Source organism: Phycodurus eques, chromosome 19 (assembly GCF_024500275.1).
Source record: "Phycodurus eques isolate BA_2022a chromosome 19, UOR_Pequ_1.1, whole genome shotgun sequence".
Lineage (NCBI taxonomy): Eukaryota > Metazoa > Chordata > Actinopteri > Syngnathiformes > Syngnathidae > Phycodurus > Phycodurus eques.
In genome coordinates this window covers 3,613,749-3,638,912 of record NC_084543.1, presented here as the reverse complement: position 1 = coordinate 3,638,912, position 25,164 = coordinate 3,613,749, and the positions used below count along the sequence as shown (strand labels likewise).

Below are 25,164 nucleotides of genomic sequence, written 5' to 3'. Positions count from 1 at the left end.
AAGCCGGGAACGCGCTTGTCCGTTTGGATGTCCGCCCTCATTTGTGTTCATCTTTTTGCTCTTTTTTTTTTTTTTAGGTGATGTAGATGCGGTGAAAGTCATTGGCGCCGAAGGCACAGTTGCACTTGGGGCACTTCCGCTGGCGCGTGTCGTAGCGCATCTTCAGACATTCGTAGCAGAAGACGTGGAAACACTTGGTGAGCACCGTGTCTTTGTCCCGCGTGTTGCAACACGGGCAGCGCAACTTTGCCTGGACAAACACACAAAAAAACATTACATCACATCCACGATATACCGTTCAAAAACTTGGGATCACTTTGAAATGTCCTTCTTTTGGAAAGAAACACTGTTTTCACAACCCTCATATTTTAAAACTATGATTTTCCCGATAGGAAAAGTGTGCTGTAGATTTGTTTTCCCCCCTCTTACAAGCCCACCTCACCATGAGAGTCATGAAATGTCTCACACCTTGTACTGGTTGATTTCCTCCTGCAGGATCTCGTCGGCGTCCGAGTACACCTCCACCTTCTTCTGTTTCTCCAGCTTCCGCCTCAGCCTGGACAGATCCTCCTGGGACGCATGTGGAAAAGCAATATATATTTATTCCATTTTTTGTTTAGTTTTTTTTTTTTTTTTTTTTTTTTTTGAACGAGCATGCATGGTGTACAAGTGGTTATCACGTCTGCCTTGCAATTCTGAGATTCCAAGTTTGAATCTTGCCAAGGATCGACTCCAGCGGGAGACAAGCGTTATTGAAAATGGATGCAGGAAAGAAAGAGAAAAAAAAAACTAAAAAAGGGGGTAGGGCAACAAGCACAAAAACTCCACAGCATTCTCTTACTTTCAGCTGTTCTTTCATTATCTAAGGGGGAAAAAAAAGATCTATATTCTATTTATTTGCCGTGCGTTGATTTGTATCTTTATCGCCGGTTAGCTTTCACTGCTGGGTCTCTGCGGCCTTAATGAAGGCAGATTTGAGACTTGAGTTCAGGCCACGTCAATCAAGACCTCTCATCCAGTAAATATGAGCACTCAAGAGAGGCCGATATCGGTGGTCTCCATTTTGCTCGAAAGCACAAAACGCGACACTACAAAGCCTTTCAAAGAAAACATAGCAACGTTGTTTATTGTGTCTATGACATTTTTAAGACCTTTGGACAGCAGATTGAAGGATTAAGAGTCGTTTTGAAGGACAATTTTTAACCTTGTAATCTGCTTTCTTCTGTCATTTTAAATGCAATTCTGTAAAGCATTTTAGTACAAATAAAAGTTATTACTGTTGTTATAATGATTGATTAGAAAACTGACTTAGAAAAACAATAACAGATGCGGCAACGTAGATGAACAGAATCGCTCCAAATGTCATTTTCCTGGTCATTCATTGTGGAGCGACTTGTCGCTCGGCTTAGAAATGCCCTAGGCCAGTGTTTCCCAACCTTTGTTGAGCCAAGGCACATGTTTTCAATTACACATGTCACAAAAAGTACAGATACACTAAAGTCTTTTTCTCTGCATATCAAATTCGGAGGTGGTCACCTCTGCCTAATTTTGGGCCACGTCCTGCTCGGAAAGCAATGACATCATGAAAACTGTCATTCGACCTGCCGCAACACATTTTCCTTTTTACTGCCTACGTGCTGGACAACTTCATTCATTTTCAAACAGGTAAAATACTGTTTCGTCTATCAACGTCATGTATGATTTTGCATAAAATAACTATTTCAAAGGAGCATTTCACCTCATGTTTGGCTTCTCGGAGTCGTCTCGGAAATTAAGTATTTTCAAGGCGTGTTTTAAGAAAATGTTAAAAAAAATAACAATACGTTTCAGCCCGGCGTACGGCCTTGTGAAAATGTTCCGAATGTTACCACCTCTGCCTCAAATTTGAGCCAAGAAAAACCCTGCATACTGAACTAACAACGATCTCGTCTCAATTTACTCACAAATGTACTTAGCCAGTGTGAAATCTGGGCCTGTTTATGTGAACCCAAAGCTGTTATTCTGTTGTATGAATGGCATCAGTTTAATTGTACCTTCTGCCATCTAGTGGAAGAGCACAATATTTGTAGTGCATATTTTCGGACCAATTCAATGAACGTGGACCCAGCGGTTGCGAATCACTGGCTGCACATTCTTTTCGACATGTTTAGGGGGTCAAATGACAACACTACCTGCGCTCGCTTGAGGTTGCTGCTCTCCCTCTCGCGGGCCGTGCGGTTCTCGGCGACGGCGACCTGAATCTCCTTCAGCTTGGCCTGCGTGTGCTCCAGCTGCACTTTCTGGTCTTCCGCCAGCTGTGCAGCCTCCACCGCCTGTAGCGGGACAACAATAACGTCATCACTCCACAACAGCCTTTCGGAAATGGATGCGCTGCAATAGGGGTTCTCGTGTACCTCCTTAAATGACAACAGAATTGACAAGTTGTCTACTTTCAATAAAAAAGTTGCAATGTTAATAAATTCAACTTTAACAAGGTGATGTTATGAGAATAAAGACAGCTGACTAGAACATCTGAACTTTAATTGGGGTTAATCACACTCCTGAGCTGACTTTGAATGCGATTGGTTAATTGGTAAAAAATAAAAAGATTGCATTTTTACATCCCCTCTCGAAATTGATTTGTACAGTTTAGAGGTCACATTAATGGTGGAAAATGTTTCAAAATGATTTAACTTGGTCTCTTTTTTTTTTTCCCCCAATCACACAAACCTGGCATTTGACTTTAGGTGTAATGGCGCAACCTGGCTCTTTCACGCTGCAGACTATAAATAAACAATGGAATGTTTTGTGACTAGGAACCATGGAACCAGCGCTTCCTACAAGCACCATTAGGAGCAAGCAATTATTCAAGTTCGTCCAGCTGGCCGCAGTGAAAGCTTGCGGTGATTAGTGAGTCACGAGCGCACACCAGCAGGCCTCACCTTCCTCTTGTTGAGTTCCAGTGCTTGAGTCCTGACCGACAGCTCTTTCTCCAGGGTGGCCAGTGTGCCCTGAAGAACGCCCTCTTTCTCCTCCAGCTTCTGCACGACCAGCAGCTGAGCATCCACCTGCCAAGAAAAAAACAAAAACAAAAACAAAAACACAAATCAACTTAGCCATTAGCCCTTTCAGTGTCAAACCACTTCATAGCGATTAGGGCTGGGCGATCAATCGATTCTATTGTGTTTATTGCTCGTACGATATTCTTGTGATGATGTTTACGGCAGAGTGACGTCAACAAGGTTGGCCTCCCACCTGCGTCTTGAACGCGAGGACCTGGTCGGCGAGCTCCTCCTTCTCCTCCTTGAGCAGCTTGTAGATCTGGTTGGATTTGATGCGCTCGCTCATCAGCTTGAAGTTGGCGTCGTCCTTCTCGCGCAGTTGCTGCAACAGCCGGCTGTTCTGCTCCTGCATGTCCTCGAAGGCCTGGCCCGTGACGTCCATCTCGCTCAGCAGCGCTTCCTCCTCCTCGAGAGACACAAATAATAATGGCCGACACCTGCGATTACGCGGCCTGCTTCCGGCGAGAGCGACAAAACTGCTGATCACTAGACATAAGGAAGTGGGCCTAATTTCTGCTCCCAGAAGAACAAAACCACAAATGATTCCCTTGTGTTTATGCTCCTCACAGGCAAGCCTATACTGACAACTCAAGCAGCTTCTATATTAGATCTTTTTGTTTTGAACAACCAGATTTTGGCAGGGGGGGGAATTACGTTGACTAAATGTAAAACATCCCGAGCTATATTGCTTCACACGGGGCCTGAAGCGCTGGATGAATCAGTATCAGTCTGGACTGCGTTAGTTCGACTGGACCGCCCAAGCAGAAGGTGCTGCAGGCTATCCCAACACTAAGGTCTCTCCTTGAGTTCATCAGAACTGTACTGGACCAGCAAACCACGGATTTTGGGTCCCGGGAGACATTTTTCCGAGGACCAAATTAAACATAATTACCATGTGAAGCCCAAAACGCCATGGGCATTTTTGTTGTTGTCAAGAGAATAGAAATAAACCTAACTTTTTAATTGGATTAAATTGGATATTCTATTTAGTATTAACCTTTGTCACTAGCTGACATGCGCTGCTTGCACTAACATGGAAGCGGAAGAACAGAGAGGAGCATGTTTACGAAAGCAAAGTCAGTGTTGCCAACGTAGACATTTGGTAGCTATATCTAGCGACTTTTCCGACCCTCCCCACCCCCGGAGCATTTTTATTACTATTTTTTTTTAGCGGGTTTAATTTCCCACCAAGAAAGAGACAACATGAGTGGAATCATTTCCACATTCTTTTCTACATGATAAGAAAGGAGCCCTGGTGGAAGACAATCACAATCGTTCTGAACATTGCCAAAGATGCGGTTTCTAGAAACGATTAAATCGAATGACAACAAATAATTACGTTTAAAAATAAATAAATAAAACAACTAAAAACTAAAAGGCAAAGCTGAATCTTTCCTCGAAAGTTCGCAATGACACTGACTAATGTTACTGCAGACTCACACAGACTAACCAACATACCACAACAGCTTGTCCAAAATCACCAATACAAGGCTCAATGTTAGCCAACGGTCTACCACTGCTAGCTTACAACGTATTGTAATGCCCCCCACAAGGAGTCACGGCCACTTTATTGAACAAATGGTACCAACGTAAATCTGTAGTTAAGACAGTTATACAACGAGGTGCTATGGCCACAAATGACGCACATACAGAGCTAGAAATTCTGCATGGATCCAGGGATGCCAGATTTATGTGATGCGTCAAAATCATCCGTTTTTAATTGGCCCAAAGCTAAGGTGGGGAAGCATAACTAGTTTAGTATGTTTTGTTTTAGTCCCCAAATAGATGGATAGAGTTAGAGATGGAGATACTTTATTCATCCACAAGTTCACTAATAATTCATGTACGCAGTTTTTTAACACAATTTATTACAGTTTGACGACCACTGTGTTAAACCTGGTCTCATGTTATTTATTTGTTTTCTTTTACACGCAATTTTAATGAGCGGCTTCACAAAACTAAAGCACTAAGACAGAACCTATGGTCCACAAGAACATTAATCGGACCCACCCAGCAATTCTAAAAACATAGAAAACCTCAGAGGAAGCTTTATATACAAAAAAAAAAAAAAAGAAAAGGATTAAGCTCACAAATGCTGACAATATATAATAATCAACACTTGTTCGATCATTGCATCATATTTTTTTAGTACGGCCCTCAGAGGACATGGGGGGCACCGCTGCAATAAATATCCCAGGTCAAAGGTACAAACGTTTTAATATCAAGTGTAAGATATGAGCTATTGTGGGTGTGTCCAATGTACGCACGGCTCAGGATTAACAATTACATCGCTCAAGCGACACTCGACCTCTGTGAAACCTTGTTTTTGGATATTCGACATCTCACGACAGCCTTCCACATGTGTCGCGTCATTCCCTGACCTGAGAGACGTGGACACAGTTACGCCAGAGAGGCACACCCAAAAGATTTCGCCATCGAGGTCGTTCTTCAGCTCCTCCCTTTGCAATTGCATCACGTTCAAACTCTGTCCACATGCTCCATCCTGAAGTGAACCTCAGCGAACGTGCGTGGCGAATACCTGCTTAGTGGCGCCCAGCTTCTTCTGCAGATGTTCGATGGTCTCTTCGGCCACTCGGATCTTCCTGAGGGCGTCTTCGTCGGCCAGCTTCTTGCTCTCCTTCCTCTCGCGCTCCTCCAGCTCCCGCACGCGAATCCTCAACTCATCCACCTACACATGGACGTCGCGCACATTGTGGGAATTGCAAGTTTGAACATCTTTTCAAGAGGGGAAATAAAATTAAAATAAACGGAGTGGGCGGCATGGTGACGGCTGGTTAGCACATCTGGCTCACAGTTCTGAGCACTGGGGTTCAAACCCCAGCCCCGCCTGTGTGGAGTTTGCATGTTCTCCCCGTGCCTGCGTGGGTTTTCTCCGGGCACTCCGGTTTCCTCCCACATCCCAAAAACATGCGTGGTAGGTTGATTGAAGACTCTAAATTGCCCGTAGGTGTGAATGTGTGCGCGAATGGTTGTTTGTTTCTATGTGCCCTGCGATTGGCTGGCGACGGGTTCGGGGTGTGCCCCGCCTCCCGTCCGGAGATAGCTGAGGTAGGCTCCAGCACGCCCGCGACCCTCGTGAGGATAAAGCGGTACAGAAAATGGATGGATGGATAAACGGAGTGGTAATGTGATTGCACAAGTGTACACATCTTCCTCTAACTGGGGCCGTGGCTCAGTTCAGAATTGACCCATCACATTCAAATTCATGTTAAATGGGAGTCAGCCACCATTTACAGAGCCTTTGATTAACCCTCAAATTAAGTTCAGATGTTCGAACAGGCTTTTCCTGACATGTTTTTTTTTTTCCCCGAGCAAAAGCCTGAAGGTTTCATGCTAACACTGACTACTATTTGGAACAGTTTAAAATTCCTTCCTGCTTTGACTAAGGCGCCAGTTCCAACTGAAGAAAAACAGCCCCAAAACATGATGGTGCCACCGCCGTGCTTCATTATAGATATTAGGAATCTGGGCTCTGCGCGAGACGCTCTCATGAACCACGTTTTTTCCGTTTGGTAATGTTGCCGTCTTCAAAGTGTAGCTCACGGACACAAAACCGCTAGCACGAGCGGAGGATGTGTGAGAAGAACATTTAAAGAAGAATTGTTTTGAATAATGTTTAACTATTCAATTCTAAAAGTGGATGTGGGTGTGGGGGGGGGGGTTAATTCAAATCAGATTGTTGCGAAAAAAGGTGAGTGGAGGTCACCAATATGTTTGATTAAAACCAGAAGCTTTTAGTTTTTTGCGAAGCATGGGATCAGACCTCTGCTTTGGATTTACGTTCAGCTGCCATGAGTTGCACTTTGTCCCGCTGCTCCTTTGGAGCCGATTTGTACATGTCCAGCAGGAGCTTCATCTCTTTCTGGGACTCCTGAGCTTTCCTGTAAAGCAGCAAACACAGACCATTTTTCACCACACTTTGCGGGGGCAAAGGGGTCAACAATTTGACTCAAAGTGGCCTCAAAGGTTGGGGGGGGGGGGCGTACTTGAGCTCGACTCTGAGCATCTTCAACGTGTCCGAGTCTTTCCTCTTGAGCTCGTCGCTGCGCTGCCTCTCGCGCTCGCGCTCTCGCTCTCGTTCGCGCTCGGCCTCCCTCTCCCTCTCGCGGGCCCGCTGCCTCTCAAGCTCCTTCCTCCTCTCCTCCTCCTCTTCTTGGTCCTCATCTTCCTCTTTCTTCACCTCGTTGGTGTCGCCGGTCGACTCCTCCAGAACTAGACCGCCCGCGTCGCTGCTCAGGCAGCGTAACTTTCACCCCCCAAAAAAGAGAAAAATTCAAACCCGGAAGTGCAGAGTTTTTTTAAAGTGAACCAGGTCAACATGAACAGCGTCATCTACCTTGTTGATTTCGACCTGGGTTTCGCGCAGCTTCCTCTTGAAGCGCTGCACGTCACCTTTTAGCTGCAGGTTGTGGTTCTGAAGGCTGCTGATTAGGTGTCGCATCTCCCTGTTGATTGGTCCTGAGAGAGCATGGCAGACAGACAGAACGGCAGAAATGTCAGTGATTCCCAAGCACATAGTATGCAGGTGCGCCACGCTTTGCCCCCCGCTGGTCTAATACGATCCAATACAAGCACACAACGTTCAAGTAATACCAATGCTTTGTTTGACTGTTGTTTGCAGTTGTGCCCCCCGTCCCATATACGGTACCTGCTTGCTCGTTGGCGGCGAGATTCTGCTCAAACTCGATGCGCAACATTTCATATTCTTTGCGCACTTGGGCCAGCGTGTCCTCCAGCTGGATGACTTCAGTGCGCAACTTCTTCTGGAGGGACAGCTCGTCACTCTAGAGTGGTCAGACACACGCAAGTGGCGTTAAACATGTTGCCAAGGAGCGGGAATCATGTTCTCACACCGGCATTACGAAATATAGCATGTGCGGGCGAATTAAGTAGAAAAGCTCTTTTTTTGGAGAGGGGGGGGGGGGGGGAAGAGGGGGAAATTAAGTATACCTCCATGTGCTCAATCTGTCTGAGGTGGGCGTTCTTGGCCGTGAGCAGGAGGGCCCGAGCCTCATCGAGCTGGGTTTTCACTCCCAGAGACTCGTTGTAGAGTAGCGAGAACTGGGACTGCAGACACTTGTACTCCACAGTCTCCTTCACGACCTCCTCCGGAATATTACGCAGGTCGATCTAGAACGAGGAGGCGGCAGATAGTGAAGCGGCAGGCTGCGTACGGAAGCATTCGCTCGTTCCCGAATCACTATATACAGTGGATATAAAAAGAATACACACCCCTGTTCAAATGACAGGCTTTTGTGATATTAAAAAATGAGACCAAGATAAATCATTTTTGAAAGTTCTCTCCCCTTTAATATGACCTGTATTCTCTAACAATATTATATATTACATTATATAACCCATAAAATATTGAACAAATAAACATATAACAACTTTTTTTTAAAGATGAGTGCATTTTACAAAATGAACACACAGAAAACATGTTCATGTTGTGATGTGTTGCTTTGTCTGGATCAGCGCAATGCATCGAGGAATATATTGCTTTTCCAGTGACCGTCGCGTGTAAACTACCTTTCAAGATGCATTGTGAGATACATTGAGGGCATTATATAATAAGATAAGATAACCCGTCCTCACAACACAGTCAAAATGGCAAACTCGCTATATACAGCACTATATAGTGACGAGGGAGTGATTCCAGACACAGCCAAAGTCAAAAACACCCCGGTTCAACATTGGCTCTCCTCACACCTGCTACGCTAAATGAAATGAAATCTAACTTGAGCTGTGGTTGGTCTGGCCGCTCGTCAACACCGCCGTAACCCTCGGGAGCAAAACAAACACATTGAGAATTTGCTGAAAAGCTGGGAGTCGGTCCAGTTGAAGTAATGCACACTACATTCCACCGGAGCTTAATTGCTTCCCTCGTGGGCATTATGAGAACATGCAAACTGTAGCAGCTCGTTAGTAAGAGGAGCGAAATGTCTGGCTGCAATGACGCAACGAAAAGGTTAACGCTCCGACTAAGCGAGCCAAACATTAAACGTCACTGTTCCAGACGCCGTCGTCACCTTGAGCTTCTCGCTCTCCCTCACGGCCTCTTGGAGCTCCACCTGCAGCTTCTCCAACTCTGCCATGCGGCTGTTGGCCAACTCCTGGTTGTGTTCCAGCTCTGTGTTAAGACTTTCAAACTGGGGTAGAAACAAAGAAAGTTGTATGTTATGAATTGAAGACGTGTATTGTGGGGCTCTTTTGTTCTCCTTCTTTTTCTTTAACCAACACTCACCTTTTGAATGGTTAATGTAATTTGGCCTCCAGCCAGCCCACCTGAGCTGCCGGTGCTGCTGTAGCCAGACTTGAGCTGCAGACCACAAACAATGGACCACAAGTTTTTAACCCTTTATCAATTATCAGTATACTACAAACTCGATTTATCATTTTTTTGTTATATGCATCCATCAATCCATTTTTCTCATCCACAACACTCCTGAAATACTGACGTGCTCTATGGATGAACTACAGCAGAGTGCTTGATCCTTAGCGGATGCATCTCATTTATTGCCCCAACCAAGGAGGTGTGGGTTTAAGTTTTCTTTATTTGAGTTTATTTGCTTCATGTTTCTAGTTTTTTCCCCCAAATGATGGCAATGCATTTTCCAAGGATGTTCCCATTACATTTTGGTGAGAAAAAAACCCCATCAATTTTCAATAGTACTTGTCCTCATTGGGGTCACGGGGGAGATGGAGCCTTACTGCCTCTCTATCTTGAACACCCGCATAAGTTAGCAAATATGCTAAAGGCTTAAGACAAGGATAGGACCAAAATGAGATGGTATGTGTCTAAAGTGCCAGAAAAAAGGCGTACATATGCTTAAAAAAGAGACAGACTGATGTCACAGAGTCATTATGAAAGAACTGCACCTGCTCCATGGCCTCTGCCAAGTGCTTGTTGAGCTTTTGTTCCCTATTTCGGAGTTTCTCAATGTCCCACTGCAAGTCCTCCACAGTGGTCTCCATCTCCGACACCTTGGTCTCCGCGCTGGTCACCTTGTCCACCCATTCGTTGTACTGTAATGAGGGATAAACACTTCGTTCTTCATCGTGGCATGTATGCGTGGGCTTTATGCCCGCCAGCAGAGGACATCTCACCTCCATTGACGTTTTGTGATGTCGACCCTGCAGCAGGGTGGCCTGGTCTCGCAGTCTGCGATTCTCGTCCAGCAGAGTGCGGTTCACGGCGCCCGCGCTGGCCAGGCTCTCGTCCTCGCACGCTGCCGGGGACGAGACATGTCATATTTTTTTTATTACAGTCACTCTATTTTGCAGATTTATACCCACCGCAGGTACATTTAGAACATATCCCCCGCGATAAATGGAGTTGAAGGCAATCCGACGCATAGAGAGATGTGACCATTCCAAATATTAAGGACAGTACTGCACCCATCGAAAAAACTGTTGCACTCGCTAAAATGCGTGGAGGGGGGGAGAAATAAATAAAAAGCACTGTGCTCGTGTTCTGGCGTTGCAGCTTTGGTCCACTTCCCGTAATAATCTTTTTGCGGCGTAATCCTAAACTCGGAAGCTCCTGACAACTGTACGTAGGCTTTGCCCAACACGGAGTGGTGTTCCCAAGCAAAAATACACGCACATACAACAAAAAGTGGATCGACACTGTCTGCAGTGTCAGTGACTCAGATACCAGATCTTATGCTCTAAGACCAACTCTCAAATTTAAAGATCAATACTTTTGATATTCCAGTCATTTGAGTTAATGTATTTGCAATATAGTAACAGAAAGAAAAGCGATGGTAGCAATTAGTAGACGCGCAAAAGGAGCAGAGCTGCACAATCTCCGTGCAGCAAAAGAAGATTAATACATCGGTTACATCGTTTCCAACTTTGAAAATCCACGGAATTTTGAGACCGTCGTCAATACACATTTGACGTACCCGCAGCTTGGATCTGCTTGCACATGTCGTCAATGCAGCTGTGCAGTCGGTCGAAGACGCACACGAGGCAGGCGATGGCGTCCTTGCTGAAGAACATGCGGTCCTGGAGGTGCAGCGCCAGCTCTTCTTCGCTGCTGTGCTCCAGCGTGGCCAAGAAACCTTTGGCGCTCTCGCTCAGGGGAAAAGGGGGCGGTGGTGATGTTTCTGCGCACATGAATGTATGATTATGGGTCATTTCCATATAATCAATCATGATAAAGACACTTGTTAAAAAAAAATTATAATCTAATTTAGCTTTTTTTTTTTTTTTTAAATGACACCTTGGGTTTTATATGGGTAAATAAAAGTTATTGATTTAAAATTTTAGACATTCCTTATTGATAGACCAAATGGTAGTGGCCACTTCTATAACAGTAGAGACACAAACAGCATCATAAAAATGGTGGGAGTTGCACAATTTACATGTTACCAAGTGCATAAATGATCCTACATACTCACTAAAACCATCTCCTCTTCTCTTTATACAATCGTAATTACGCTATCGATAAGCAATAGTTCCGACAGCATCAACTAGCACAAACTTGCATACTGCGATAAGAAGCCACGTAAACGAGATTTCTCAGCCAGTATTATATGAGAACGATTTGCTCCTCTGTTCATCAATTTCAGGCACGTGTGTAACATTATGTCAGTGTGACGTTTCGCAAACGCTCCCATGGTAGAAAAATCCTATATATACAAAAAATGGAATTAGCATCTGCAGAAAACATGTTGCAAATCATGAAACCTAACTTGGGACACATAGCGGTTAAAGACATTTTGACATGAAAAGTATTACTTGAAACATCTACTACGATTTGAATGATAACAATGGCCAATGACTCGACTACTCATATCAGTCAAATTTATGGATTTTCAAAAGGAAATTCAGTGGGCTGTCTTTTCTGTTATGGATCAAACTTTATGAAAATGACCCTTCTAGAAAAAGGTTTGGCCAGTAAGATAGACCTTACACAGAGATATTGAAAAAGCACAAAAAAAGCATGTAACCTGTGGTTGATTGCCATGGGGGCTCTGTGGGAGTTAACTGCTCTGATCTGTCAGGTTGTGGAGGCTGCTGGGGAGTGTCCCGATGCCCTTCTTTAGATACTTCACCATGCTGCTGATGCTCTGGTAGTTTCCCGTCACCGTGTGCCTCAGGGAGCGGCGGTGGAGGCGCACCGGAGGTCGGTGAGACCATACTGACACCGTCTCCCTCCATGGGTACAGGATCAGGAAGCGGCGCAGGAGGGGGAACTGGTTTGGACGGCACTGGGGCCTCCGGTTCAATACGTTTACGCAGGACATGGACCTTTTCTTCCAGCTGCAATAAAGTCATTGTTTTAATCATAGACCACTTATGTCAAAAAGTGTTGAACGCAATTGTTGTGTGTACTCGTACCTCTGACCAGTAGCGGTTCACAATCAGCAGGGTGGTGTCATCAGTTGCTTGCCTCTTTTCTAGCTTCTCTATTTTCTCCCTTAACTCATCCTCCAGTGCTTGCCGCTGCTCCAAGCGCTCGCTCAGCTTCTTATTCTTAAACTGGATCACCTTCATGTCCATTTCCTCCTGCACATTAAATCAGAAAGGCTTGACCGTGCTGATCTTAACTACGGGGAGATTTGCAATGTCAGTGGGCTCACAGTGGACGAGACTCCAGCGATGCGAATGGGCTCAATGAGAGTGGTGGTGGTCTTCTCCTCCTTTTTGCTTTTCTTCTCAGGTGGGCCGGGGGGACTGTCCCCCCCGGGGGGACGCTTTCCTCCCCCTACACCTGACATCTTGGCTTCCCCTGCGTCAAAATCAACATTCAGTAACATTTCGACTTCTTTTGAAGTAATAATAAGATGACGTGTAACGGATACTCATTCATATTCTGACAGCAATCAGCGACTTTAGCCTCGTTTGAACTACAAGCGCCAAGATTATATTGTTACATTCATACCAATGAGTAAAGGTAGTCTTGTCTTATTAATCTGGGCGATATGTGGCTCACAAAACCGAAACAGACATCTTTTATTGCGCTTTCGTTCGCCTGTATTAGCCCCATTCGCGGAGGTAAGCTAGGCTAACGCTAATACCGCTTCCACCAAAGCACATTGAATTTCTGGACGATGGGACATGCTCGCCAACGTTTTACACACACCAAAAACATTTCCGAATAGTTTTTTCGCCTGTTTTTCAAATACAAACCTCAGGAGCGAATTAATAAAAATACTTCAAGACATCGGAGCAGCTAGCGGAAGTGGCAAAAAATACTTCCGCTCACCAAACTCGCTAGCTAGCAAAATATCACCGAATAATTTTGCTTTTTATGCATCTATTAATATAGTTGTTCAACTTACACTGCTTTATAGAGCTGTATCATGAAAAACTGGTGGCTATAAAATTATAATAAATACTCAAATAAATAAATAAAAAACAGTGTATTGCACTCCGTCCACGTGAGGGCGATACTGATAGCAACAACAACAACAAAAAAGGGGAAAAAAACGAATTGAGCTGTTACGAGGAATGCAGGCAAAGTGTTATCACTTTCTAAATATTGTGTCTTTTTTGTCTGACTCTCTTGGGATACTACCGCAACTGACGCACGTAGAGTGATGGCTCCGCATTAGCTTGGTCGCATCACACGGTTGTTCGCGTTTCTCTTGTCATACATGGTGAGTACTGTATAGCTTTACACGGTCAGTGAACTGCGGCGTGCCAGGCCACTACTAGCACACCTTGATAATGTCATATTTTAGAAACAAGAACATGTCAACTGTCTGCCTCGCTTGAGTGGAATCACAGCAAGCAGAACACACATCCACTTCCCTGTCCTGACTGCAGTTCCTGTTATTTATTGTTGCCTTGAAGTTGAACTCTGACTACCTGTTTGTTGTCTCAAGATTCCCATCCCGTCAGCATGACCAAAGACATTGTAATTGGAGATGATCTGCCTGACTGGGTGGGTGCCAAGGAGTTTTACCAGAAGTATGACCCCAAAGAGGTGATTGGCCGGTGAGTACATTGAGAAGCAAAAGGGGGAACACAACTCATCCCTGTGTGACACCTCAATTTATCCATGTAATCCAATTCTTTGATGTATGATTTAACAAAGCAATCTCGAATAAAGCGTTCCCCAACTAGCACGGTTCACCGTTGTAGTTCACAGATTTTTTTTTGGGGGGGGGGGGGGGGGGCATTGTCTTTGTTGCAGAAATCCTCGCTATATTGCAATACATTTAATCCGGCCCTAGCCCTGTCTCATAGAAATGTCGAGCTTTACTGCCACCTTGTGGCATCTATGGGCATTTATAATATCTAATCCTAATTCTGGTTGGAATTTTTGGCCCGAAATGTGAACATCCCGGTCGACGGCTGAACCAATCAATCCTGGTGACCACGTGTTGTCATAAATAGCTTATTTCTTCTTCTTTTTTTTTTTTTTGGGGTCAGGGGCGTGAGCAGCGTGGTGCGCAGGTGCGTGCACAGACACACGGGGCAGGAGCTGGCCGTCAAGATCATCGAGATCACCGCCGAGAAGATGACCGTCCAGCAGCTGGAGGAGGTGAAGACGTCCACGCTCAAGGAGATCCAAGTCCTCAACGTGGTCAAGGGCCACTCGTCAATCAGTGGGTCCACAATGCACTCAGAACGACAACATACGTAAATAATATCAACCTGTTTGATTACGGTTTTGTATTCTTGCACTTAGTTACACTCGTTGATTCCTACGAGTCCACAACTTTCATCTTCCTGGTGTTCGACCTGTAAGTAAAATGATTCAATACTAATACAACAGTACCTCGACTTAAGAGTTTAATTCGTTCCAGCAGAAATTGTCCGATTTTTTTTTTTTTTGTACACGTTACAACATGAGAAAAAGATAATGACATTCAACCAATTATTTATTTATTTATTATTATTATTATTTTTTTAAGATCTTCAAATATCACCAGTTTTGTTTTTGGCCGCTTTTTGCCAATTTTGCCAATTTCTCTCTGTTGTAAAGTAAAACAAATACTAAAGGACAAAGTATTGTGAATCAGTCAAATGATCTTCCTGTAATTACTGTCTTTATTGTTGTAAGCGTTAAAGGCCCACCAACAATTATTTTATTCATTTTCTACTTCTTAAAATTCATCTTCCGATTAATGATGAGCAGAATGAATGCTTTCTTTCTTCCTGAACAGTATGAGGCGGGGGGAGCTGTTTGACTACCTCACAGAAAAAGTTACACTGAGTGAGAAGGAAACAAGGCGAGTTTGTGCCATTCACATCATCCAAGTTGCTTTCTAAAAAAGAAAAAATGTCAAACATCTCCATCCTCTGCTGCGCGCATCAACTCAGGAGCATGATGCGAGCTCTTCTGGAAGCGGTGCGCTACCTCCACTCCCTCCACATCGTCCACCGCGACCTGAAACCCGAGAACATTCTGCTGGACGACCAGGGACACCTCAAACTGTCCGACTTTGGCTTCTCGGTGCAGCTGCAGCCTGGGGAGAAGCTGAGAGGTGCTCGAGTGAGAATGAAAGTGTTCAGCGAATTCCTGTTCTACGCTTTGTAAAAGTCAACGCGCTTTGTCTGTTGTTGTTATTAGAGCTTTGCGGAACGCCCGGTTATTTGGCTCCCGAAATACTGAAATGCTCCATGGATGAAATGCACCCCGGCTACGGAAAAGAGGTTGATCTGTGAGTCCTAACCAGATGCATCTCATGTATTACCTCTTAACAAGAAAGTATGGGTTTAAATGTATTTATTTACAATCTGTAGTTGTTGTTGTTTTTTTCAAATGATGGCTTTGAATTTTTCCAAGGACACATTATGTGCCAGTTTTTCTTAAGATAGACCAAGGTGGAAAGAAGTCTGACCAGTTCAAAATAGCAGTCGGTGTTAGTACAAAACCTTCAAGCTTTTGCTCGAAAGCAAAATAAAAATGTCAGGAAAAGCCTACTAGAACAGCTAAACTTCTAAATGGTGGCAGTTGTGTGCCGACTCCCATTTAACATAAATCGGAACGGGATTGGTTAATCCTGAGCACAGCCACATCCGAGTGATGAGGGTGCGCACACTTGTGCAAACACATGACTTTGTCAAAATTCACGAGTGTGCCACCGCATCTGTGTGTTACCACAGCTGGGCATGCGGCGTGATCCTCTTCACCTTACTGGCCGGCTCGCCGCCCTTCTGGCACCGCAAACAGATGCTGATGCTCAGGATGATCACGGAGGGCCGCTACAAGTTCGGCTCGCCCGAGTGGGACGACCGCTCGGACACCGTGAAGGATCTGGTGAGTCGGGGAATTATTTGCGCCCGATCTTTTCACGATAGCGAACTTCCGAAGCGGAGCGCCGTACAATTCGGATTTATCGCCGGGTGTCGGATTTCGATCCATTTCGATTTCCGTGATTCGCTAAGCGCGGCGTTCGACTTCGGAGGTTCCGCTGTGGTCTGCCTGTACCGCTCGAGCGTTGCGAAAAGATCCCCCGCTTAGCTCGCGTGTTCGGATGCTGCTGGTGTTCAGATCTCCCGGCTGCTGGTGGTGGATGCCGGCGCGCGTCTGACGGCCGAGCGGGCCTTGGCGCATCCTTTCTTCAGGCAGTACCAGAAGGACGAAGTGCGACTCTTCAGGCCCAGAAAGTCGTTCAGGGTGAGCGTGTTCAGAAAGCCGTCGCCAAGTCCAAATACAAATTGGTGCCTGGACTTTACCCAAGTCTTTCGTCTTCTTTACTTTTTTAACTCAGTCAGTACTTCTACATTTGCATCTCTTGGTCAAGTTATCTAAACGGCTATTGTATGGAACTGATATTCTCATACTTACATTTCAGTCTTGACTTTTTTATTTAGTCCTACTAACGTAAAATGAGTCAATATTTCAACTTTTGACAGTCTTTTTCTGTAGTTGCCAAAACAGGTCGTGTATATGATTGACTATAAACAAAATCTTTTTGACTTTTGAGTTTAGGAATATTTCGGCATCTTATTTTTTATTTTATTTTGATTTATTTTTTCAACTTAGGTGTAACGAGTCAGTACTTCTAGTTTTACCAGTATTTTTGTCAAGTTTTCAAAACCGGTATTCTGTATAATTTGTGGGGGGGGGGGGATCATTTTGACTCTGTACTTATTTTTACTTTGAGTAAAAGTAACTTCCCCATTTTGACGTACTTGTAATTTATTTCTGAACTATAATTCTTACAAGAAGTGAACATGAGAAGAAAGTGTATTTTGTGGAGTTTTATCCCAAATTGGATTTGGGCGCCAGTTTCTCAAGCCGCCTGGCAACCGCATTCACTGATTTCATCTTGTGGGATGGAAGACGCAACTTCTCGTATTCGCCCTTCACGTTCTTCCAAAGTCGTCGGTTTGATAGAATAGACTTGGGACGTACACACACAAAAAGAAAAATATGACAACATATGAATAAATAATTTCAATCACCCTGTATATATTTGACAGGAAAAAAAAAAAACTTCTATTTCAGAGTCTGAACTTTTTTTTTTTTCTTTTTTTTACTTGAGTAAAATAAGCCAGTACTTCTACTTTTATCCGCCTTTGTCAATTTCTCAAAACGTTTGTCGCCGCAAGGAAATGTAACCCGAGCGGACGTCTCTGCGTTCTCCTCTCGGGCAGGTGTTGATCGTGACGGTGCTGGCCTGCATCCGGATGTACGGCCGCTACCGCAGGGCTCGGCCGCTGACGCGCGAGGTGCTGGCCCGCGATCCTTACTCCCTGCGCGGCGTGCGCAGACTCATCGACGGCTGCGCCTTCCGCATCTACGGGCACTGGGTGAAGAAAGGCGAGCGGCAGAACCGAGCCGCCCTCTTCCAGAACACGGCTAAGGTCATGTTGCTCGAGCTGGAGGACTTTGAAACATAAACCTCATTTCTATTATTGTTCTACATTTTTTTTTTTTTTTTAAACAGAGCTGTTGTGTGTGTTTGCCAAGTTGCAGTTGAATTTTAAAATGAGGACTTGATGAATTTATGCCTTACTGACTGCATGCTGTCGCAAGCACGCAGACTTAAAAAAAAAATAATAATAATAATAATATCCTGATCAGCCTTTTTTTTTTTTTTTTTTTTTTGTGGCCGTCACGTTTGCGGTGCGCTTTGCATTAAAGGGCATTTCTACATGTTTATTTGGGATTCTAACACTTGATCTGTTAAGGAAAGCACTGTGATTAGTTACAAACTACTCTCAAAAAGTTAGCTATATTTGGCTCTCGGCGAAATTCCAGGATGAACCGAAAATGCACCAAGTACTGAAACATTGAACACGTGAATGAAAATGTTTACAGAAGGTAAAATTAGGTGTTCACCTGTTAAGGATCTATTGAATTTTAAGTTTACCTCCGAAAACCCCAATATAACCGACTTTTTGCGAGTAGTGTTATCAGCATACAAACAGATTGTACTATACTCATATTCATATTCACAGACGTTCTCGTGGTAGGAACAAGTACTGGAAGTCAAATGTGAAATATTTACACCGTTGTACTGTACTTGCATGTTTTTGGTGAGCAAAATCTCCACGTTTCTTGAAGAAACCAACTGTTAGTGACTGTGTTTCGTGTGAAAACTCATTCCATTGCACAATGACTATTGAACCTGACTAAATAAATACTATTTAATAGTTGCTCCGGAAACAAAAGATCTTTTTGTCCTCAGTTGAGATTTGGCAGCTTTAATTGAGGTATAAAACCTTTAGGTTGCACTGGGTGTAAATGATCATTTAAAAAAAAAAAAAAGAGGTTGAAGCACTATCAACACAATAACGTTGCTGTTCTGCTGGTTAAACGTAAACGTAACCGCCTGCCGTCATCGCGGCGGCCTGGCTGTAACCACGGCAACCGCTCTCCACGCACTCCGTTGAGCGACGAGATGCGTTTGCGCGTCTCGCTTTGATGTTTCGGGAAACCCGGTTGGCTCTGAATTTGAACAGTATGTTGGAGCGGTGATCAAAACAAGCGTTTGCGGCCGGGCCTCGTCTTCCCTCCGTTGCTTGTCCACGCCGGCTGAGCTGTTTAAGAACATTATCCCCTCTTAATCCACTTTGCCTTCTGCTCCATGCAGGTGAGCAGACAGTCAGATGGGGCGGCGGCGGGGGGGGGGGCCGCCATCACACGCCCGCGTCCTCTTTTCATCGCGTTAAGCGCTTCCCCACCTCGCTTTTGCACTTTTTATTCCGTTTTTAACTAAGCGTCTCCTGGCCGTACTGGCTTGTCGACATGGAGGATCCCGACATACGACAGCGGAAACTGAACAATCAGGTAAAAACAACAAGTCCAATGCTATTCGTGTGGAAAAGAGTCCCTGTCATAGTCGGATGTGCTCTCTTTTTAAAGTTTGAAACAATTGATTATAGTATGTGTTCAACGGCTTACATAAAAGCATCCTTGAGTTTGCACGTGTCAGAATCACCTGCTGTTGAACTTGAGGCAACACAAGCGTTACTAACCAATGGACAGTAAATAATGACCGGAGTCGTGCTTAGTTTGGAGATTTGCCTTCAATTATTATCGTGGTTTGTAGAACTCCCTTAAATGTGCCCTTTTGAGACAGACATATTTGGTTAAATATGCTATTATTGCTTCATTATCAAGGTTGAAGGGGCACCACAAGCTATATGCTATTGTTCAAAAGGTTTGGGGGCGACTTGCTTATTTTTCAAATAAAATCACTGCTTTCAATGAAGATAACATTATAATAATCAAAGATGCAGTCCAGTGATTGTCAAAGTGCGGCGCAGTTCGCTTGTATTTAACTTATAAGTTCAACACATTTGCATTTCATCTCAAAGAACTGTTTGTTCCTAAACATGCATTAAAAATTCTTAAGTAACTTTAATGTGCAATATAGCTTTGTTAAAAAATGCGTTTGCGCTGACAAAATGGATTCCGTTGCTATTTCGAACCTCAAGGATTTAGAAAGTAGACATCGTTGCTCTCGCTGATAGTGTATTATCACTTTGCCGTCAAACAAACCCACACGTCTGCTTGCACGAGGCAGATGATAACTGCCCGTTTGTGTTTATCTACGACGTCGCCTAAGGAGAAATCGACAATCGTTCTTAGGCCAGCCATCCGGTTGCACGTTTGAACGGTCTCCTTGCATCCGGGGTTGTGTTAAATTGCATCTCTTAATTCTTCTCAAAGTGCTTGTCCTCGCTCCCGTCTATTGAAGAGTTAACACTTTTCACTTGAAACTCTTTTATGCAACTTCATCATGATCTGATCTAGAAAAAAAAAAAAAATTCTTAAAAAAAAAAAATGGACTTTCATTTCTAACGGTGACAAGTAGAAAGTACAGATATCTGTTTTCAAATATGGGGTGTAAATGTAGTACAGTACAGAAACCTGAAAAACGTACTTAAGTAAACCGCTGTTTAAAGTATGTGATTTTTTATTTTTTTCATATATATATATATATATAAAATAAACGGTGGTACGCTGTGTGGAAAATAACCAAGTAGGAAATAACAAGCTCTAATTGTGTCCTAGCGATGCATTTTAATGAAAAAGCAACAAAAGAAGCGCACCGATTGTCAAATGGTGGTCGCCAACCGAGACGCCCGCCAGAAGAACCGCAAAGAAAAAGGCCGCTCAGACGAGACGCCGCTGTTGGTCAGCCAGTCGCTCAGCAACATCTCCCTCAGCGGTCTGTCATGTAAAACATCACATGGCGCACAATACCGCTTTGCTTTATCTTGACAACCTCTAATAACACATTTCTATCCCAATTTCCCATGAAGACCAAGTGGAGCACGCCCATGACAACCCGCTGGACATCATCACGCTGGGCGAGGGCGACGAGAAGGCCGCCCTGATGTTAGCCGAGGTGCCTGAAGAGAAGCCCGTCGCTCCCAAAAAGATCAACTTGGACACGGAGCAAGAAGATGACAAAATTGAGGAGGAGGACGACGACGACGACCGACGACGACACGCGCGAGGAAGGCAAGAAGACCAAGAAGAAAGAGAAAACCAAACGTAAGAACATTTCCGCCGCTTTAATACTCGCAGGATGTCCTCAACAGACAAGTACATTCATCATTTGTGTTTTTTTAAAAGTTGAAATGTGTTTCAAGCGTGCGGGAGTGGTAAATTAGGCTCGTGCGTCTTTTCCAGCTGTGGAGTACAATGACGGACAGGAGAAAGAAAAGGAGAAAAAAACAACAAAGACGACGGACAAAGCGAAAGTCGGCGACGGCGGACAGACGACAAACAAAACGGCCAAACAAGAGCGCAAAAGTAAGGACGCGCTTCGCCGTTGAGATTACGCTGGCACTGAATATGATAGCTCCCTCTAGTGGTATGCGAAACAATCGCTAAATTAAATGTTCAAACTATGCAGTGGCTTAAACTTAGGTGTTTTTTTTTTACATTTTTATTTTTTTTTTTAACAGTGCAGTCGATTTGTGAAGCAGAGTTCAGTCGGATTGAACTATTTCGATTGTCGATTTGGCTACACGGCAGGCTTTTGCTATATGTCTCTTCATTTCGATTTTGCGCAGAGAAGCACTTGCAGGACACCTCGGTGTCGGACTTGGAGCCCACGAGTCCAAAGAAAAACGGACACGAAGAAAGCGGCGACCAGGCGGAAGACGAGTGCCCGACGCCGTCCCGCAACTCTCCTCGGAGCAAAAAACATCTGGACACGTGTACGTTGGCGACGCGCGAACAACATCTGGACGATCCGTTTGACAAACGTAATATCGCGCGAACGTTCCTCACAGCGAGGTGTCAAATCAGCGACGACAGCAAGGACGAGGAGGTTCAGACGGAGCGGAAAGAAAGAAGGAAGAAGCGAGGAGCGAAAAACACGGCGACTTTAGCGTCCCTCAACTCGAACTACAAGGAGAGCTCGTCTTCAGGCGGCGGAGCCGACAACGGAGTGAGTCGTCACCAATGGAGCCGCTCGCAAGTCAAGCGGGCTAAGTCCGTTTTTTTTGGGTCCTTTTGGAAGGGAGTGACTTCAAGTTGTCTGGCCATTCCTATCGCCATCATTTATATGGCATTGATTCCTACTTGTTTGGCACAGAATTTGCGGTTTTCCTCAGATTTTAGTTGATTCCAAACCTGCGTCAAATCTCTCAATATTTCATAAAAGATGATCGAGAACGTTTACTGATACTAACATGCAGATGTTCTGTCGCCCAAGCTAGAGCAATATTGACTTTCGGAGTCTTCTATCGATCCCGGCTGATTTTCGCTATTTGATCCCTCACATGGGATTACTGTAATTCGAAAAAAACCCAAATGCTACCCTTTCGTCCAAACATGGAGGTAGACACGAGCTTTCATAAATGAATATTTTGAAAAAGTTCAACAATTTACCGACGGGATCCCATCGATGGAACGAACTTGCATTTTGTCGCCGCAGGCGGCTTCTCCGATATCGTTGGAGGACCTGGAGGCGTTCGCCTCGCGCCCCGCGCCCAGGGACGCGACCGTCCAGTGTCGGGTCACCAGGGACAGGAGGGGCCTGGAGAAGGGCATGTACCCCACTTACTACCTCCACATGGAGAAAGACGACGGAAAGAGGGTCGGCTCTCTACTTTGGCTGCGTTATTACATTTATGCTTGTCTTTAATCGTGAGAAGTAATCAAGTTCAAATGCTTTGTTACTGTACTTCAGGTGCTTACACTTTTTTTCCCGACTTTGCATTTTTATTTGAACACACACATCTGTGCTTTCCACTTCCAGTAATACGTCGTGGCAGAGTACTTTTGCTGTCTCTTTTTTTTTTTTTTTTTGCAAAGGCAAGATTTGATTCTAGAGGCTGAGCTTGACTTTCTCTGTTGTTTTTTTCGTTGTATCTTACGCCATCGTTAAGGTGTTTCTAATGGCGGGCCGAAAAAGGAAGCGCAGCAAAACATCCAACTATCTCATCTCCACCGACCCGACAAATCTGTCCCGAGACACCAGCTGCTACATCGGAAAGCTGAGGTTGCTTTCTATTACACGAAAACCAATCGGACACCCTTTCGTCCGGTCTATGTTGTGAGCCTGATAGATAATTAGATAGATATTCTACGTTCCAGGTCCAACGCGCTGGGGACAAAGTTCACTGTGTACGACGGTGGCGAAAAACCCGACAAAAAGCCCTTCATCAAAGAGTGTGAATCCGTGCGACGAGAGCTGGCAGCCATCTGTTACGTGAGTCTCACGCTCGCATCCCTGCCAGGCTCACGGAGCCGAGGCGCATGTTGGACGTCGGGAAAATCGCCAAACATAAATGAGATACAGTGCTACCCTTGATTTACGAATTGCCCGCACCTTCATTCACCTCTACCATACTCTTATAAACACTTTCGATTCGCTTAAACGTCCTTTTAAACTCTTCAACATACAGTAATGCACAGTTGTACTGAACACCGTGTCCATTTTAGTCCCATGTGTTCGTTACATTTTTTGTTTGTTTACAGTTTTACTGTTTTCGGCGACGAAGCGTACGTTCAAAATCCCACAATATGACAAATGATGCGCAATATGAATATGGGGGAAGAAAATCCGCAAGGCACCGAATCGGCAATTTGGCGAACCGCGATCTAGCGAGGAAAACACCGTATACTGAAATGAAGACACGAATTGTATCTTCTGCCATCTAGTGGGGGAAAAAAATAATTGTTTTCTGCCTGTCACAGCGAGTTGAACAAAGATAGATTATTTGTAGTTAATAATATATTTTTGGGAGCAATTGGATCATTTCCCAATGATCTCTGACACGGTGGTTGGGAATGCCCGCGCTAAACAACCTTTTGAATTTCGATTCTTTTCCAGGAAACAAACGTTCTGGGATTTCGAGGTCCCAGGAAAATGACGGTGATCATCCCGGGAATGCTGGAGAACGACGAAAGAGTGTCCGTTCAGCCCCAAAATGTCAGTTTTACAATTCGGGTATGCTGTGATGTCACAATGGGAATGCCTAACGGGAACGACGACGGTGACACTTTCAGGAGCAGGAAACCCTGCTGATGTGCCACGCCAACCGCAAGACCGACAAGCTGGTGACCCTGGTCAACAAATGCCCCAGCTGGAACGAGCAGACGCAGTCGTACGTGCTCAACTTCCAAGGCCGCGTCACGCAAGCCTCCGTTAAAAACTTCCAGATCATCCACCCGGAGAATGGTGAATTCCCAACTGCGCTCAGATTTACTGCGACAACAGGAAAACGGAAAGTTAACGATGGTCGAATTTTGAACCGCCGTTAACTTCGATCAGATATTTGGTATGCTGACATCAAGTATCCCGAGTGCAGAAAACCATTTTGCGCTGTGCCCGGTTGTAAGAAAGCATTTTAAAGATGAGCTCAAATGCTAACATGCTAACAGTCGGTATGCAAACGTATAGTAAGACGGCTGCTTTTTGAGAACCTTGAAGGAGCTGAATGGCAACATTCCCAACAGGCGCGCGCTGTTTGCGTCTCTTCCAGGCGACTACATCGTGATGCAGTTCGGCCGCGTTTCCGAGGACGTCTTCTCCATGGATTACAGCTTCCCCATGTGTGCCCTTCAGGCCTTCGCCATCACGCTCTCGTCTTTTGACGGCAAACTGGCCTGCGAGTGACCTCCGCTAGACCCGCCATCTGAACTCTACGCTTAAACAACAACAACAACAACAAAGCTAGCCTACCTAGCTTATTTTTACCGCCACGTATCCTGTGATATGTTAATAGGGAAACTAATGCAAAAATGATTTTGCGTTAGCCCTTGTCGTGTGCACTGCCGGCCCGCTTTTATAATAATGACATTTCTTGTCTTTATATGTTTCTGCAATTTCAAAACAATCAATGGAACAATAAAATAACACAAGATGGCCTTTTCTTTTGTCAGTCCACACTCACGCGTCGCTTCGTTAGATCCAAAAATGAGCTAGCATGAATAGCAAAAAAAAAACTCAAATCTGTATCCCTAAAAAAATGTTGCTAACTGCCGATATTAGAGGGTACTCAAATACAAAACCTTAAAGCCACATGAATTGGTCCACTTCGGGCACAAAAGTGATAAATGCGTCAAACATACATATTATAACATCTTTCCCCTAATAATGAACGACTTTAGGGCTGTTTGCATGGAGACAAGTCCCGATCTTGCGTGTTAAAACAGACAGAAGAATCTGCTCGATAACCTTTAAGGTCACGTATCGCCGATCATCTTAAGTCGTGCAAA

General features: G+C 44.6%; 3 protein-coding genes across 4 annotated transcripts; 2 read left to right on the top strand and 1 right to left on the bottom strand.

Annotated features, from left to right (window-relative positions):
- Positions 1 to 40: 40 nt before the first annotated feature.
- rnf40 (ring finger protein 40) lies at positions 41 to 13,266 on the bottom strand. 2 transcript variants are annotated; one of them, XM_061705440.1, is made up of 20 exons: positions 13,203 to 13,266; positions 12,653 to 12,801; positions 12,411 to 12,578; positions 12,020 to 12,332; positions 10,970 to 11,173; positions 10,170 to 10,291; positions 9,942 to 10,088; positions 9,307 to 9,381; positions 9,092 to 9,211; positions 8,013 to 8,192; positions 7,711 to 7,846; positions 7,399 to 7,520; positions 7,049 to 7,308; positions 6,826 to 6,943; positions 5,581 to 5,730; positions 3,235 to 3,447; positions 2,922 to 3,047; positions 2,172 to 2,312; positions 469 to 570; positions 41 to 250 (listed from the first exon to the last, which is right to left on the bottom strand). In XM_061705440.1, exons 2-20 carry the CDS (start codon positions 12,788 to 12,790, stop codon positions 74 to 76), a joined length of 3,012 nt encoding a protein of 1,003 aa, XP_061561424.1. In that variant the 5' UTR covers positions 12,791 to 12,801; positions 13,203 to 13,266; the 3' UTR covers positions 41 to 73. The 2 variants fall into 2 exon arrangements, with proteins under 2 accessions (XP_061561424.1, XP_061561425.1); XM_061705441.1 differs by having other exon boundaries at positions 3,235 to 3,444.
- A 197-nt stretch (positions 13,267 to 13,463) lies between these two features.
- phkg2 (phosphorylase kinase, gamma 2 (testis)) lies at positions 13,464 to 18,033 on the top strand. Its single transcript, XM_061705443.1, has 10 exons — positions 13,464 to 13,672; positions 13,901 to 14,012; positions 14,451 to 14,626; positions 14,710 to 14,764; positions 15,188 to 15,253; positions 15,345 to 15,508; positions 15,595 to 15,685; positions 16,131 to 16,284; positions 16,519 to 16,644; positions 17,628 to 18,033. The coding sequence occupies exons 2-10, from the start codon at positions 13,918 to 13,920 to the stop codon at positions 17,871 to 17,873; spliced, it is 1,173 nt and encodes a 390-aa protein (XP_061561427.1). The 5' UTR covers positions 13,464 to 13,672; positions 13,901 to 13,917; the 3' UTR covers positions 17,874 to 18,033.
- Positions 18,034 to 19,016: 983 nt separating this feature from the next.
- On the top strand, positions 19,017 to 24,808 carry si:dkey-220f10.4 (tubby protein homolog). The gene is given in 13 exon segments (XM_061663989.1): positions 19,017 to 19,266; positions 20,497 to 20,653; positions 20,748 to 20,929; positions 20,931 to 20,982; positions 21,121 to 21,243; positions 21,507 to 21,653; positions 21,729 to 21,886; positions 22,376 to 22,537; positions 22,830 to 22,942; positions 23,038 to 23,152; positions 23,777 to 23,875; positions 23,953 to 24,124; positions 24,429 to 24,808. Coding segments are annotated over 13 exon segments (1,656 nt in total). The 5' UTR covers positions 19,017 to 19,224; the 3' UTR covers positions 24,563 to 24,808.
- The last annotated feature ends 356 nt before the right edge of the window (positions 24,809 to 25,164 follow it).

What these genes read in the sequence shown, in the direction of transcription:
- phkg2 (XM_061705443.1), top strand. Translation starts at nt 13,918, where the DNA reads ATGACCAAAGACATTGTAATTGGAGATGATCTGCCTGACTGGGTGGGT. An exon ending in CTGAGTGAGAAGGAAACAAG is followed by an intron (nt 15,254 to 15,344) that starts GCGAGTTTGTGC and finishes GCATCAACTCAG; the next exon opens with GAGCATGATGCGAGCTCTTC. An exon ending in TACGGAAAAGAGGTTGATCT is followed by an intron (nt 15,686 to 16,130) that starts GTGAGTCCTAAC and finishes GTGTTACCACAG; the next exon opens with CTGGGCATGCGGCGTGATCC.
- rnf40 (XM_061705440.1), bottom strand. Translation starts at nt 12,790, where the DNA reads ATGTCAGGTGTAGGGGGAGGAAAGCGTCCCCCCGGGGGGGACAGTCCC. An exon ending in GGGAGAGCGAGAAGCTCAAG is followed by an intron (nt 8,193 to 9,091) that starts GTGACGACGGCG and finishes TCCTCGTTCTAG; the next exon opens with ATCGACCTGCGTAATATTCC. An exon ending in TGGAACTCAACAAGAGGAAG is followed by an intron (nt 2,313 to 2,921) that starts GTGAGGCCTGCT and finishes GTCCCGCTACAG; the next exon opens with GCGGTGGAGGCTGCACAGCT.